Here is a 17,081-nt window from a genome sequence, read left to right as displayed (position 1 = left end):
TCACCCTCAGCACAATGCAAACACACGCTGGCTCCCACCCACCTTGAGGCGTAGGCGTATGGTATTGCAGTCCCTCAGCGGGTTCAGTTTCAGCGTCTCTCCCAGGTTGTTGCAGCTCGAACTCTGCTGCTGCAGCTCGCAGCACACACACACTCCATCGCTGTCAAACTTGAGCTGGGGGGGAGGAGGGGAGAACACACATCCACACTCATGCATGCACGCCACGTACACAAAAGCACACCCACCCACACAAACGTGCACACACACACACACACACAGACACGCACAGATCAGACCTGAGCTTGGTGTACTGAATTATCGTCCTTAAATATGGTGTTAGGTACATTCACTCCTGACATTAACTATATTTCTAAGAGGTATTGTCAAACAGAGACCAAAGACACGAGATACAGAATATAATTCTATGCTTTGATTGAGAGAGGCAGCTGCACATGGCCAATCAAAAGCGTACAACAAAAGAAGAGGAGAGACTGTGAGATATGTGGCGGTACCAAGGGAGGGATCGAGGTAGAGCACACTGTACCTCTGCTAAGTGTCCCAGATTGAGAGAAAGCAGGACATGAACCCAACAAGTATGGGTTAATTACATTGGGGAGAGGAGAGGAGGAACGCTAACGTTTCTGTCACGACTGGGGGAGGGTCTTTGGGGAGGCACATACAGCAGTGAAGTTGGTCTACTCGGCTGGTCCCACTTGTGTAGGGAGAAAAGCTGCTTCTAATGCAGAAGTGGTCGGGTTAGTGGGTTGGGTGCTGGATGAATCACAAGGGGCTTCTTCAGTCATGAAAAAGATAGGAACCCCTGGCAATTTGGCTTAAAAAATCAGCTTAGCGTCTCATTATGAAAATGTGAAGACCGAGTGTTCTGTGTCCAACTACCTCTGATCACCAGCTGCAAGTAGGAAAAGCTTCATGCATTTATTTTGAAGTGTGCTGGATTCTCAATAATGTTTAAGGGCCCTGTTTTTGAGTGTGGAGAGCATGTGTCTTTCTTTTGGAAACTGCTTGTGAAAAACATCTTTTAAGCTCCAATTAAAAAGGAATTCCACAACGTTGACACATTCACAATCTATTTAGCTTGTAAAACGGTTGTATAATTCCTTTTGTGGCTCTGGAGGAGCTCTATCACATCTAAGAAAACAATCTGTGTCTTCATCAGAAGCTATCTTGACTTTTGGCTTGGAGAAAGTCTGGGTTTCAAATTGGGGTTGTGCAGTTTGACACATAAACAAAAAAGAAGCTTTTGGTTGCATGTTGGGAAATGAAGGATCCAGCGTTATGGGAGAATATGGGAACTAATGTGGTGTTTACTCACGTGGACTCAAACCTAAAAAAAAACATGCCAGCGCCGTCTGCCATTACTCAAACACTCAAAAATTGCCCAGCAGTACAACACGAGGAAGTTGAGAAAGGTTAAACCCTGTGTAAATGTCTCTGACATTCACACTTATTTTTATTGCCTCGTGAAACTGCAGCACATAGCTGTTTTCCACTCAACTCAGCTATATAACAGTACTTTAAAGTGAGGGTCGGCGTCACAGAGAGGGGGGATATCGTTTAAAAATGGGGATGACGGTGTACACTTTCAAGCACTTTCCTCAAAGGCACTCAGAGCGTTTCACTTAGTTGTACACATAAAGTGATGGAGTTGTGTAAAGAAGGACAAAAGAGCTTGATAGAGAGGTTCTGTTAACTTCCTCACCTTGGTAAATCTGGCCAATCACCAGTTGAATTTGCCGTGAATGTCAGATCGACAGCTTTGGAAAGTTAGAGTAATGGCCGAATGCAGCCACCCTGATTCTGACATTGGAAAGGTGTTGGGTGGAGGAGTTTCCAAAGCTGATCACCCACTGAACAATCACTCATGATGAGGTATACTGGCCTCTTTATTGAGCTTGTTGGTGTGAAGGCTACATTAGTTAAAGTCTCTGCTGCTTTGACTTTGACTACTCTTTTTTTGTATTTTTTTACTCTTCTGATCCTCCAAACCTGAGGGACTGGAGCTGGAGTACTCAAAGTTGTTTATCTGTATTTTAGCTATGTTGGATTCTGGCAAAGATGGACGTGATAATCACGAGCCATTAGTCACTAACAGACAAACAGTTCAGTTTACTTTTGATGTTGACTCAGTTCTGCCGCCTGTTCAGAACAGAAGTGCTGCCTGTCAGCCTGCCATGTGCCGACATCCATGAATTTAAATGTTGACTCATATGCAGACAACAATGAGCACATGCTTATTACTCACTGACTTCATCGTTTCCCACTTGATACCAACAGCAACACAATTTAGCAAAAGCCTGCACTTCAACGTGACATTTCACAGCCTTGAAAGGAATCCAACTCATTTCAAACATAAACTCTTTAACCAGTAGTTTTCACCTTTGTTTATAGGCTTATGGTGGAGTCATGGTCCACAGGTTTTCATCAAACAGCAAACACTCATGTTGTACAGCATGTTATATGCATATTATATGCTATATAACGGGTAAATGCAGCGCTCTGAGCCTTAGTGATGTTAAAAAACATTTTGTAAAACATAACTGCATCCGGCCTGAGCCCTTTTGGTTTTTCTTTATTTTTATCAATTACATTTTGGCGAATCTGGACCAAGTCAAGTCTGAGATACTGATAACACTGGAAAGAGTATCATGTCTTCCACTGTCGGAGAGCTATATATAAACCTCCATAAACTGACAGCCGGGTTAAACGACTTCTAAGGATGGACATGTTTTCGAGTGTAAAGCAGGAGAATTGAGGTCCAGTTGGTCTCACCAGTTGGCAGTCTTCCAGAGAGTTGACCAGCTGAGCATTCTGGCAGGAGAGGATGGAGCCCGCCAGGTTGAGCATCACACACACTGCCGACAGCAGCATGAAGAATGTGATCTGTGACGGAGAGGGAGATAAAGGACAGCACAATGTCAAAATGTTGCAGCCTGCTAGCACTGATTTAACTCTTAGGTCTTCCTGATATCTTGTTTGGAAGCAGCCGTAATAGCCACAGCGTACTTCGCTAATGAATCGTCACTCAAATTGATTTCAACAGATCACCGAAGAGGAAATTAGCACTCATGTCAAGAGGAATCAATAATGCGTTTCTCCTCAGACCTTCAGAGACTGAAGGTGACAGAGATCATAATTACAGAAAAGATGTAGGAAACCACCTACTGATGGAGCGAAAGCCTCAACCCCACAGTCAGCTTTCTGTCTTCCTCGACATCTGAACAGCAGCTAATGTCTTTCAGTCAATATAAAACACTACACACACATGCACACACAAACACCAGTTTCCACAGAGCTAATATTTCTCTTTGCTCCAAGCTGATAGAGCTGGCAGTTTAGGTATAATGTACTTTCACTCCAAACATCCCCTTTGCCCCCTTTTACTCCCGGTTTCTTTTTATTTCCTCGCTGACAGCTCTGTGGATTTCAATCCCGTTAGCAGAAATATGGCGACCATTTCTGGTCCTTTAAATTACAGGTCAAGCGTAACAGAAAGAGTTTTAAAAGAATTTAAAACAGACTACCAGCCCTCTCTGTCAAGGAAATCGCAAACCAGGCACCAGTGTTTTCTTAGATTTTGTGGAAACATGATGAGTTTCACAAGCTCATAATTGAACCATCTAATTAAAAACCACAATAATAGCCCATTTTTAAAGCTTGCAATTACAAAGTGTTACAAAAAACCTCAGGGCAGTGTTGGTGGAGGACACAAAGGGCAATAGCAGGAGAGGTTTGACAGATATAAAGGTTGTTGAGAACACACATACACAGATGGAGAGGAGGAGAGAGGGAAAAGGGGGTGGAGAAGGAAGTGGAGGTGGCATGTAATAAACAGATGGAGCGATAACTTTAAGTGCTTTTCACCATGGCAGAAAATTGAAAGATTGAGAGGCTGATGGGTGAGCTTGAGGAGCACCTCTCTGGATGGCAAAGAGGAGAATCAGAGAAAGAGAAAACAATGAAAATGCAGACAGCAAATAAAAGAATTATAAATGAAGGGAACAAGACAGTCAGTAATAGACAGTGACGGGGAAGAAGAGAAGACGGGCAGCGAGACAGACAGAACAAGACTCTGTGGTCCCATGGTGCTTTGGTGGAGAGGATGAGTAGGTCTGATTAATTAGCATTTCATTTGAATGTGATATCAGCTGTCTGGTTCTCTGGATGATCCGCTGCATGAGAATGTAATCAAGCCTCTGGGAAGTGAACTCAGCTGTGCAGTGATTTCCTACAACCCCAATTCCAAAGAAGTTGGGCCGCCGTGTAAAATGTAAAGAAAAACAGAACGTAATCATTTGCAAACAAACCTATTTCGAAAGTGTTCCTGAGCTCATGCAGTGATATCCTTCATGCAGTCATGTGTTCACAAAGTGGTGAACCTCTTTCATCCTGGTTTGTGATGGACTGAGCCTTTCCAGGATGCCCAATCATGATACTCTCACCTGTTACCAATGAACCTGTTTACCTGTGGAATGTTCTAAACAGGTGTTTTTGGAGCATTCTACATCTTTCCCAGTCTTTAGTTGCTCCTGTCCCAACTTGTCTAAAACATGTTGCTGCATCAAGTTCAGAATAAGCAGATATTTACAAAAATCAAATATATTGTCTTTGTACTACGTTTAAATCAGTATATAAAAAAAATGGGACTACAAATTTATTTTCTCTTTTATGATGTTTCTGTTCCATGATGCAGTTTGGTCAGGACAGGTTTCATCTTATTTACAAGACCATAAAATAAACAAATATCCTTAAAACAAGGACTTTTACTCAACATCATAAATATATCTTTGAGCCATCAAAATTTCTACCAACATATTCATTTTGTGCCCTCTGTGTTTCTGGACTGTTGGGCTGCTCAGTTAGAGAAACGCTGATGTATTAAATTATTATGAGGCCAAAACTCTCATGGTGTATGTACCCAGTGACCAATGATGCATGACATGTAGAAACACATTATCCAGAAATAGATTTATCTGGCAAGATTTTACAAACTGAGATTTTCTCAAACTGAATCACAAACTGGGACTGCAACAGAGACTGAAACCATCAACCGAGAAACTGTTGTTTCACCCAATCAAACTTTAAAAATTTAAACAGATCAGCAAGTTCATCCCTCCCAAACTATATTTCCAGCTTTAAAGCTGAAGTCAAGTAATAAAAAAGGGAAATGGGACGCTTCCTTCTTCTTTCTCTTGGAAGATGCTGTTTACAAGAAGGTTGAGTGATGCAAATGGCAAATATTGCCAACATTACTGAATCACTTGTGTCATGTTCTGTCAAGTAAATTCAATCTGCATAAGAAAACGGGATCATAGGGGCTTGTGAGCAATGTGATGAAGCATCACCTTGACAGCAGGTTAATTTAATTTGATGGATTATGATGTTGCTCTAAGTAACAGATATGACTTGACACTGTGATAAACTCTGGCTGAAGTTTCTCACCCAGACTGATGACATCTGCCTCTTACTGTGGAGAGGCGGGCCCATTTTAAATTAATGAGCAGTGTTTGTCTTCATTCACAGTGATGTGTGTTGAGATTTGTGAAAAAGCAGAAGTTATGAAATATCACTAAAGCAAGGATGCCTTTACTCTTTAAAATATTCAGATACGTTTTATGTTGACTTGGATTAATTTCTTTTTATGCAGGATGAAACAAGCAATCTGAGTGCTCTTCAATGTGAAAATGTTTAGTATTGCAGAGGAACGCTGTAACCACTGGTACATCCAGAGAGAGACAGATTTTTGTCATAACATCCAGACTGGCTCATATACTATTGATTACCAGGAGTGACAGTAATAGTTAACATTTTCAGAGTTCTGCTCTGCAGCACTGAACAAGCAAAAAGCATCGTCAATAGTTCACTCGGGAGTGCAGGAGCGTTTAACTCAAATGATGCTGAGACAATAACTATCACAACGAGGATATTGTAATGCACAAACCAATGACAGTAAAAGCTCCTGCGCTGACACACAGGCCATAAGTTAGTATTTTAATGAAACCTCTCTGGGTTTCCAGCTGAGCCAGTCTGACACAATGCTGCATCTCAAACAATAACCAGCTACAATTCCAACTGAGGAGAAAACAATCTCTCTTCATCAAAGCTCCAGTGACTGCTGGAGTACGCTGCCATTATATCATGCCGCTTTAAAGGGATATTCAATTTTTTGTTGTGTGCATTTGCATATCTCTTCTATAAATCTGTGTCAGATCCTCCAGTTACACTTCATTGTAAATTACAGCTACAATAAAAGCTCACAGCCATGAAACAACAAAGATGATGCCACCACTGCCCGGCTGATTCAGAAACTCTACTAAATTGTGTTTTTATAGAACAATGGTGGAAAGGCCCCACAATAAATCCTTTTCATATCCAATCAGTCCTCTCCGGGCCTGCGTGAAGCTGGGTGTCGCCTGTGCGTCCCTCACGCTCTCCCTCTGCTGAGCTGATTGTCACGCCTGGCCCCGCACCGATGCCTTCTCATTACCATGTAGGATCACATAGCACCATTTAGCAGCTAGTCATTAATTACTGCTGCGCTGCCCTCTGCATGTCAAAGAGGAAAACACACACACACAGCTATGCACACGCCACCCTGTCGCCGTAACAGCCGAGGCAGATTTACACTGCATGTCATCATCGCATCGTTTAACGCTCACTGCGGAGGACAATACAATCAACATTCATCTCCATGACACACACTCATGGATTACAATATAAGACTCAAGGTTCAGGTGTATCGCCGTAATTCTCCATAACTGTCACTGAGGTGAAAACCATTTGGCTTTAGCCCATCCTTTATCCAGCTGCAGTACTTTTTCAAACTGCAGAAAAAATAGTTTGGATGCACCATATGTAAAAAAAATCTGGTGAGAGTTTTATTCTTATGCGCATTGGAGAGGTGCAGTGAGGTAGGCTGCATGGACAGGTGTGTAATCTTAAAGGGACCCTGTGGAGGTTTGATCACTAGTAGCGCTATGGGGCAATACTTTTATGAGTGGCTCCACGTTTTGCTTGTTCTCATGCATGAGGACACATATGCATCCACAGAAGCACACGGTTGGTGGCCAATGGTTTCACATCACACAACTGATCTAAAAGAAATGCAGCAATGTGTCAACAAAGGCATGGAAGAAGAAGCCTGCTAGCTATGAAATGTGTATTTAAACAATGCAAGATTAAATAAATAAAATACATTCGTAAGATCTCAAGGGTTCACATGAGCCAACAGCAAATGTTAACTTTAAAAGAAAACTCCATGGGCACATTTAAAGCAAAGGTTCAGCATTTTCAGAAATCTGGTGGAAAGTTAAAGTTGGATGAGAGGACTGATGCCACTGTCGGTTAAGTATAAGGCTACAGCCAGCGGGTGAACTGACAACTTCCCATTAAGGTTTTTGATTAAAGAGACAAGATACAACATTTCAATCAGTGAGCTTTAGAGGTGGATTTTGTACCTTTGGACAGAAACAGGCTAACTCTTAACAGCTGTTCCCAGTCTTTGTGCTTACCAGCTGCGAGCTGTGGCCTTACGTCTAATGCACAGAAGTGAGTGGTATCAGTCCTCTAATGGAAACAACAATCTGTCAAAGATTGTGTGTGTGGAGTTTCAGTGGGTTTGGAAAATTTGTGCAACAAAACAACACCAATTCAACAATTTACACAAACCCTGAACATTAGCATTTACAGCTCGTCTTCAACACATTTGTCTAAACAGACACAAGTCGCAGGAAAAAATGGATGCTCGCATGCCACTAATTCAAACATGTCTCGTCTTTCTGTTCTGCAGCTCTCCCCATCCGTCTGTGTTGCCACCAACAACAACAAAAAAAAACAAGCTCATTCATCACCTCTGTTTATTTGAAGAAGCTCGAGTCAGAGATAAGGATCTCAGAAGGGACACTGGACTGATGCAGCAGCAAACAGTAATGGGCTTTCTTTGTTTCCTTGTAAGTCGACGAATAAGTAATACAAATATATTTAAAAGAATTATGAATGGAGGACAAGGGGGGCTCATGTATCATCAGCTGACAAAGTCTGCTGTGTTTTAAGGAGAAATGGATGAATATTTTATGAGAAGTATACAGCCTGAGGCATGCACATAATCTACCACGTAGTACATTACAACAAGACGTTATACATTATATCTACATAAAGGTGCAGATTAGACAAAATGCATTACACTAATAGCTGCCCAAGTTATTAAACCTTGAAGCTGGAGGCATCATATTTGGTGCAAATCTGACAATGTGCAAAGTGCAATTTTTTCTGCTCGTGTTATTATGGTGATAATACATTTGTGGATAACAAGTTTGTAAAGATACATCCATGCACTCAACTGCAAAAACACAAGCCCAGCGTGACAGAGTCTGCCATTAATTCACTGTTAACAGACATTATATGTTGCTGTGAGCATCACAAACAAACTCAAGCACTCAGTAAAATACAGACGTATAAAAATAACCTTGTGCAAAATAACCTTCACGCATGTATTAGTTCCACAGATTACCTGCTTTTGCTTCATGGAGCATGGCAGATGATGAAATTCCAACGATATAGAAGCTTATCAAAGATGCATCAAAGGTGCAAACCATAGCATGTTATGCACTTCACAGTATGTCCTCCTTAAACCTCACAGCTTCAAGACTGCCTGTAGTCAGTTTTAGCACGTGTGACAACCACAGGAACTCTCTGTTAACGTAATGTTCGTGCCATTATGCTGAATGATGTTCATGGTGTGCAGATCATAAGGATTTTTTTGGACAAACTTGCGATTGGGGGCTCTATTGTTTGTTGATCACTCATATTGTTTCTAATGCTGAGCAGTGAAGCCAATTTTTCATCACATGGACAAAGTTGCTAATCAACTTAATTAAACTTAAAGCAAGTGCTCATGTCTAGAGTGGAACATTTTACATTTATTTAATCAGTAAAAAAGAACTGCCAACAGTTTTCATAATGAATTTATTGTTTAAGCCATTTTTGAAGAAAATCTTGCCAAACAACAAATATTCCCTGGATTGAGAAATTGGACTTGAGGATTTGCTGCTTTTTGCTTTTTGATATCATGCTAAAACACATTTAGGTTTGGGACTGTTGCTCTGTCAAGACGAGGTATTTGAAGACGTCTTGTTGGTTTTTATTTCTCTGGAGTCGTCTGGGTTAGTTTTTGCTGACTTTCTATGCGTTCATTACTTCAGTTTGACAAAGTACAAAGCTGACAGAAAGCCAAAATATAAAAAATAAGAAGGTAAAATGACATAGGTGTCTATACACATTTACAAGTACTTAATGCTAATCCTTCAAAATATTACTATAGAATAGTTCAAGGTAAGAATGTAATAAATAAGACCATATGACCTAATTTAATACCTGATTGAAAGTACATGTATGCCTGTGAATCAGTAAAACATCAACGCTTTCAACTGCTTTTCTCAGCTTGTCTCCACGTGACATATATAAAAAAAGTTATGTTATATATGAAACATGCTCAGTGTATTCACCAATAATTAGACTCCAGAGAACAGAGAAAATCATGTGCAGATTAATCACTAATGAAAATCATTAGTTGTTGCCCCATTTAATTCCACTCCTCCAAAACCAGGGTCAAGCAGCCAAACCTGGTGCGTCAGGCAGGTGCAGGCTGCTGTGGCTGAACGGCTGCCTGGGAGAGGTCCAGGTCCACGGCATTCAATAATGCTAATGTGGTATGACACTGAGATATGGGTTCATACTGAAGAGTTCCCAAACAGTAAAGAGTGACTGCACCGTGTGAAACGACAACAATCAAATAAGCCTTGTTGAGAAGACATCATGACATACAGCCGGGGTTTAATCCTTTGGAGGCGCCTCAGTGTCAAGTAACTAAAGACTGGGAAGTTTTGTTCTGATGGGAATCGTATAAAAGGAAAATTTGAAACACTGCTTGCTTCCTTTGACTGCAGCACAAATTAGTATTTAGTCTGCAGCAGCACTGCGACACAAGGCTGTTTATTTTCAATTATCCCAGAGCCACAAGAGTCGGAAGCAATGTTTTGTTTTTGCTTGTGCTCAGCAGATCACAAACGCTCTGATTCGGTTTCCCTCTGACGCCGTGTATCAATCCTCTGCCTCTACAGAGACACTTTAAGGACAGTAAGAGATCATTACTGAAGATTGATCACAAGGAAACAGTGGCATTAGAACTGATGAAATGCTCTGCTGCTTAACATCATGCAAAAATATGTTAAAATACACAACCTGGGGGTTAAGCCACAATCAATAAAGATAACAGTGGGTTTCTCCTGGTGGCCCTCCTACTGCCTGTATAAACACACAAGAGAAGAAAATCCAGGGCTGCAACAGCTGGTTCTCATTGGTTTCTGCCACCAACTGAGGAAACTTTCTACCTTTCTGCTCCCCCCCTCCCTCCGAGGGTCCTGGTGTATATTTATGCATGCATGTGTGCATATGGGTGTGTGTCTGTGGTCAGACCACATCACCAGGATTAGCTGTGATCGGAGTGGAGTGACCCCGAGTTCAGTGCCGGTCCAAATAAACAATGGAGGTGTTGATACTAACTCTCTGCAGCAGAACCCAGGGGACATCACACTAAACCAGACGTAATGACTTCCACAGAGCCCTAATCCTGCTGGGGAATAGCTTCATCACAGGAGCAGCACATCACCGTCAACCCGCATTCATGTGTTAAGAGATACCTGGATATGCATACATTTGCAGAAACTGTAATTCTACCCCAACAAACACACGGATGAGAATCTGAGGTTTCACTGGTGAGCGCAGCGAGCAGGAAACCCAAATTAACACAAAAAGGAAAAAGCAGTTGAAGACAGCACACAAATTAGCTCATTCTAAGTACTGCAAGGCTGCACAGCGGAAGGATGGCGTGAAGATTAAATTCACAACGAAGTGTCATTTTAAGAGGATCTTGCTTCGGTAGGTTGATGTAGCTCCTGTTAAAAAAGATAATGAAAGTGAGATAGTGAGTCTGTGCACGCTGTCAGCACTAAGAAGTGATGTTTCGACACGGCATTAAAACTAGCTTTGGATTTTCCTGTTGGCTATATGTAATTGTTCTTTGTGGTCAGGAAAGAACACCAGATTTTTTTTTTGTTTGAAGTTGCTGCCTCTTGACTTTGTTGGCTTTGATGAGTAGTTATGTTGACATCATGTCAGGCTGCATCTCCACAGGACATGATGGATTAGTTCCTGTGGTTAAGACATCATGTGGAAGTTACAGTCCAACACTTTTTATTGGCAGATGAGCCGTGAGATCTACATCAAGCGTGCTGAACTAGTTCTTTTTGCTTAACCTTTGGCCTTTTTAGCCCTCTGCCTCCAAACATCCACATGAGGACAGGATAGATAATAGGTAACCAGACAGGCAGTGTGTATACAGGAAGTAGAGGTGCTCTGTATAAGGAGGTAGAGGAGTTCATTGTGGTGCCAGTGCTCACATTTATTGATTAAATAAGACCATGAAAGACAGTATCACCCTGAGGGTCAGTAGCTGATTAACCTCCAGTTCTCAGCATTTTAATCAACCACTGACCTCTAAAGAGCTAAAACAAGGAGGCTCTGCCTTGGTGGTGGTGGGGCTGCTGTAATGAGACAGGCCTATAATGAACTTGGTCCCAGCAGGCTCTCCTACTGCACGTAAGTAAGACAGGAACTTTGTAAAAGACGCTGCTTACTCATGGCGATTCATTCAAATTCAGGATGACGTCTCCATAAGACAGTAATAATGATGTAAAACATATTACACACAAGACAATACAGGCTGTGATATGTATTCTTCTGTGCAGTCTTCTGCGAGGAGACTTATGGCAGTTATGTATGCAAGTCAGTAACAACACACTCTTTCTCTCTTGTTTTTGTAACAGGGCTGTATGGCACTGCTGCTCACTCAGCTGGTCCACCACTTTGGTCCAGACTAAAATATCTCTGTAACTATTGCATTAGATGTCAGGAAATTATACACAGACATTCATGCTCACCTGATGATGAAGTTTACTGACTCTGGTGATCTCCTGACTTTCCTCTAGCGCCACCAGCAGGTTGACTTTGATATTTGCCATAACATCAGGTACAGAGGTTTCTGTCCCCTTTCAGGATGAATTGTGATAACAACTGTGATCCCTCAACTTTTCAACTAGCGCCATCATCAGGTCAAAGTGATGGTCAATACCATATACCATCAGACCTGGTTAACATGTATGACAGCATTGCATTTGCTAGCATGTAGCATGCTGACATTAAGTAGAAAGTACCTCTGTGCCACAGTACAGCTTTACAGAGAGCAGGTAGCGTGACAGTCGTCTTGTTTAGCCACACAGACTTTTAAAGAAAGGTCGTAACCATCTGAGCCATATATCAATAGCAACTCCTGCACTCTGCTCCTTATCTTTCAACATTTCAGTGTGCACATAAACTTTCAGTATTGCTAAACATTAAAGGGTCCTAGACACCCTGAGACATACTCTATTTCACACACTGTTTTGAAAGTTTTCAAATGCAATTCAAATAGCCAATTTTGTAATTTGTTGGCAAACAGCATCACACTGAGATGCATTTACTTCTGCTGAGCGATGTGTTTTTCTGTTGCCTTTCCCTGTAAATATAACAAATCCATATTTATATGTTATAAGAAGAAAATGAACCAATAAACAGAGCCAACAACTCTTTGACTTTGTATTTTAAGCTGTAAATGGTCACAATGACTGAAGGAGAGCAATGTGACCTGAGCTGTGACTGTTTGCCGAAACACCTCTGATGCTGCTGCTGCTGCCTGGATTATGCTGCTCTCGCTCCTATGAGCCATCAGATAAGGGAGTCTATTTAATTCATATTCTAATTAATATGGAGCCACACTTCCTGCTTCTCAGGGCCTTAGGGGAGGACATCATTCATCAGGCATTATCTCGAGTCGAAAGGTTCCTGTTCACCGAGCCAACCGCGCTTTTTCACACTCTGCCCGGCTTTCTCTCACACTCGTCCCTTTGTCCGATCCCTTACCGGTCACTTCCTGTCATTTTACGCATAATAAGAGGGTGTGAAAGATAGAAAATAAAGAATCAAAGATGGACTCAAGAAAAAAAGGAGAATCCAGAAAGCTTCCTAAACTGCCTCAAGGGGGACATCTTACAGTCTATGTGGACAACAGCAGAGCAGATCACCATATTTTTTCAGTGTGGAGCACAGCGCATCTCATATTGTTTCCTTTTCTTCATATTCAATGCGGCTCCTTTAATGTCATTGCATGAGTAGAATGAAATGAATTTCAACAGCCTGACTTTGAAGGACAACGAAATAAAAATCAACAACGATAAAGCGGAAGGAGGACTCTAGATTAAGGAGAGGCGCAAGCAGTGATGAGATAGTTCTTGTTATTACACCCAAAAATAGCTTCTCTGTTGAGAAAGGTGGAAAAACATCCCTATCAAACTAGTCTCTCTCTGTGATTATGTCATAATTAGAATAGTAAATTGGTTAAAACCATTGTGTGTAATTACCCTTCTGTAATTTTGCTATAACCTCAAGAAACAAAGCAAAGTTTCTTTTACCATTTGCAATTATCATTCACACACCTTCACACTCTCACACTATTTAGGGAAGCCAGAAAGAAAGGTGCTCCTTCTCTTCTGTCTCTAGAAAGTTCACAGGGAAGTTAGGAGGGCATCATTATCTGTGCCTTTCAAAATATCATCAGTTAATACTGTGATAACACTATAGTTAGGTGTGCTTAGGTTCAGGCTCAAGACTTGCTGGTATCAACATGCCTCTTGGGTGATCTGATCACAAGTGGACAGCTGTGGAAGTTCCTAAGACACACTGAAGATGCACTGAGATCTGATTGTTCAGACCACATTCGGTCACCAAGAAGAAGCCACAACAACAGGCAAAATGGATTTTCTTGGATGGAGGACACACGAAACACGCAGCCAGATTTCCATTTGGGCTGAAGAATAAATTAAAATTATTTCTTTGCATATAGAGCAGGGATCCCATCACAGGCGGTCACTCGAGATGCTTGTGGCGATATGTTGTAATGCCAGGTGTGAACCGGCGTACTCAGAGCTGCTCACGTGTGATCGCATCACCCAAGACGCATGTGTGAACAGAGTCTCAGCAGCACCTCATTTCCTAAGGACGAGCCACTTATCTGACACAGTTCACACACTGCAGTGAAACTACTGAGGGGTGATGTGAGCGAGCTCCCCTGGGTGGGAATCACTGCTCCAAAGAGGCTTTTTTAATCACCCTCTTCCTTCTCTCAGCTGTTCAGAGTGAAGTTTCTTATTAGAACAAAGATGCTCTGACTCTTTCTGACTCTCATTTGAACGCCTTCTTGGCAGATACACAGCGTGTGAGAAGACAGGAGGTGATCTGAGGAGCAGTGGGAGACGGAGGGTGGCAGCGCTAATGCAAACTGACCAGAGGTGACAGGCAAACTGTGACCGGAGGGGAAAACACTCCTGCAGCACACACACATCCTTGTAGTCGCTCTTTCAGCTTGCCTGGTGTACACAGAAATAACACACACTCTTTATTCAGGCTGGCAGTGAGGTGGCTTTAGAGAGGCCACTCTTCAAAAGGAGCACTCGGGGTGAAGCCTTCGTGTTGGCAGACAGCCACCCTGCTTAAGTGTCCCTGAGCAAGACACTTCAGCTCTGTGCACCAGGTTAACACAGCTCACATTAACAGCTGCCATTTATGGTTAATTATCCAGCATTTGCTGCTGACGCTGCTTTGTGATTGGATGAGAAACATTCCACAAGAGCTTATAATCACAGGATATTTGTACCTGGCCACATGAACAAGGTGTCCTCGCTTTTATTAGACTTAATTAAGCAAATTCACAGCAATGGCACCTGCTAAACTGCTTTCAACGCAACAAAGAAGCACCAACAAGGAGTTCTTTGTCTGAAGACAAGATGAGATTGCATTTGAATTTAGATTTTCTGGTTCTGTTATGAGAACTGACGAACAGATGAGCCTCTTCGAACATTTCTGTCACTAGAAGCGCAGTTGGAGTTAGAAAAACTTGAACACATTTAGATAAACATCCACACTGAGGCAAAATGAATTTTAAGATTTAACAAAGGATGCTGGAAAGATGCAAAAGGATGTTGCTTAGCAACGGGAAAATATTTTTTCTTGGCCGAGGACCAAAGAAAATTTATCAAAACAAACCCAAAGCTTCAGTCTCTGCCTTTGTTCCTTTGCCTACGGCCACATCACAGCAGTGCCACTATCTCATGGAATAAATCTTTTTTTTATATGTTACTCTTTATTTTTCCTCGTCCATTTAAAATGAGACAGGAACAGGGATGAATGGAAATGTCCAATCACACAGTGAACTTGAGTGAAAAAAGGTCCTTTGTGTGGAGGGAGAGTGAGGTCTTCACTACAGGAACTGTTTCCACACCTGATTCAGACATCCGAGTTATAAATCGTGTGGATAAATGCTGAAAATTTCTGTGACTAATATCTGAATAAAAAACATACAGGGTGAAGATCTTCTCTATCTTATATCAAGAATTACGCATCAGTCATTGGGTGCATTTCTTTGTCCCTTATTTACTATTTCTTCACTCTCGATGCACAGCTGTCACTGCCAGTTATAAACCTGTCCAAGCATCTAGCAAACCCAGAAATCTTTACTCAGGTGTTGGTGGAGGCCAAAACAGAGTTTGAATTATTGCACTCACAGTTGACTTAGACTGTGTTTGATTACATGGATGGTCAACTGTTTCAACACACAGTGGGGGCTTAAAAATGTATCAAAAACAGTATTAGTATCCCACCCACCGCGGTCCGTAAGGGCTGAACTGAGGTGAAATCAAGCATTGCTGAAGAGATGAATGAATTTGTGCTATGTTTGGATGGAAGTCTGGTTTGAGAAAGCCCCTCTTCTCACTTTCATGCTTCCATATCAATTCAGTAAAAAGAAGCCAGCTACTATCTAAGGTGTGCTGGGATACCAATGAGTAGTTATTAAACTTGCACTGATTGAGCTTTTCCCGTACAAACGATAAAATCATAATATAGCACATCAGGCTGGCTCTCGTTCCAGGGCTTCTCCTTCTCCGCAGCCAGCTCTGTAAAATACCTCGAAAGAACACAAAAGAATCAGAAAATCCTACAGAGAACATGTGAAGGGGAGTAATTCCATCCCAAAGCTATTTCTGAGTGCCTTTCTGCTGTTCGAAGTACTGCAACACCTCCTGCAGATCTGTCCTTTGTACACTGCCTCTCCACCACAAAACACCACCTTCCACTCAGCTCACGCAGTCGCACACGTATGCACTTTTGTTTTTATCTCTCTCTGTCTGTCTGTGTGATACACACACTTCCTGTCTCTCTGTTTTCCTTTAGCAGCTTCTGACAGGTAGTCCTACGGGGCCCATCTCAGTTGGCAGTAGGCTACATCACCCACAAAAGCCTCTCCATCTGGGTCAAGTCAGAGAATAACAGGCCTCTAAGGAAGAAGGAGACAGAAGATGCACACACACATACACACTCACACATACACACACGTAATGCAAACACAGAGGCCAATCTGAAACTGTGTGTGTCTGCCTGAATTCTTCATGTGTCTGTATATGTGACTTCATATGTGCATCATGACACGTGTCCCTGAGTGCTGGTTTTATGTCTCTGGCTCTACTGTATGTCTGCATGTGTTGTGCATTTGTGGGTCTACATGTGCACTTACAGTTGTAATAAAATCCTAGAGCCTGGAGCAACAACAAAGTCACTTCACAGCTTCCTAATTACAGAATGGCAGGCGGCAGTGGCAGCATTTAGACCACTGGGAAAGCAGAAGAATTCACACATTACACTTCGTAAGATGAGGAAAATGTGTCCTCGCCTGATATGTGAATTGTATGGAATTTTGCTCTTGCTGTTAGCACCCTCAGTGATTTCAAAAGAATAAATATAAAGGAAACGAGCACAGTGCATTCCTCCCTTTGTTCTTCTTCACTAGCTTGGCCATCATAACGCTTCTCACCATTATAACTTTATACTGTTTGATGCTGCAGCTCCCTCCAACACGCAGA

At 41.9% G+C, this 17,081-nt stretch overlaps 1 protein-coding gene across 2 annotated transcripts in view; it reads right to left on the bottom strand.

The window, feature by feature from the left end:
- The window catches only part of fam189a1 (family with sequence similarity 189 member A1), an 83,074-nt gene that overhangs the window by 16,362 nt on the left and 49,631 nt on the right, over positions 1–17,081 (bottom strand). The window contains exons 3-4 of one of the 2 annotated variants that reach the window (XM_076729412.1): positions 2,791–2,901; positions 43–207 (exon numbers count right to left, since the gene is read on the bottom strand). In XM_076729412.1, the coding sequence (XP_076585527.1) occupies positions 43–207; positions 2,791–2,901 (276 nt within the window). The remainder of the gene's footprint in view (positions 1–42; positions 208–2,790; positions 2,902–17,081) is intronic. The other variant, XM_076729404.1, reaches the window with a different exon arrangement.

This window comes from Chaetodon auriga, chromosome 1, assembly GCF_051107435.1.
Source record: "Chaetodon auriga isolate fChaAug3 chromosome 1, fChaAug3.hap1, whole genome shotgun sequence".
NCBI lineage: Eukaryota > Metazoa > Chordata > Actinopteri > Chaetodontiformes > Chaetodontidae > Chaetodon > Chaetodon auriga.
This window is presented reverse-complemented; position numbering and strand designations above follow the sequence as displayed.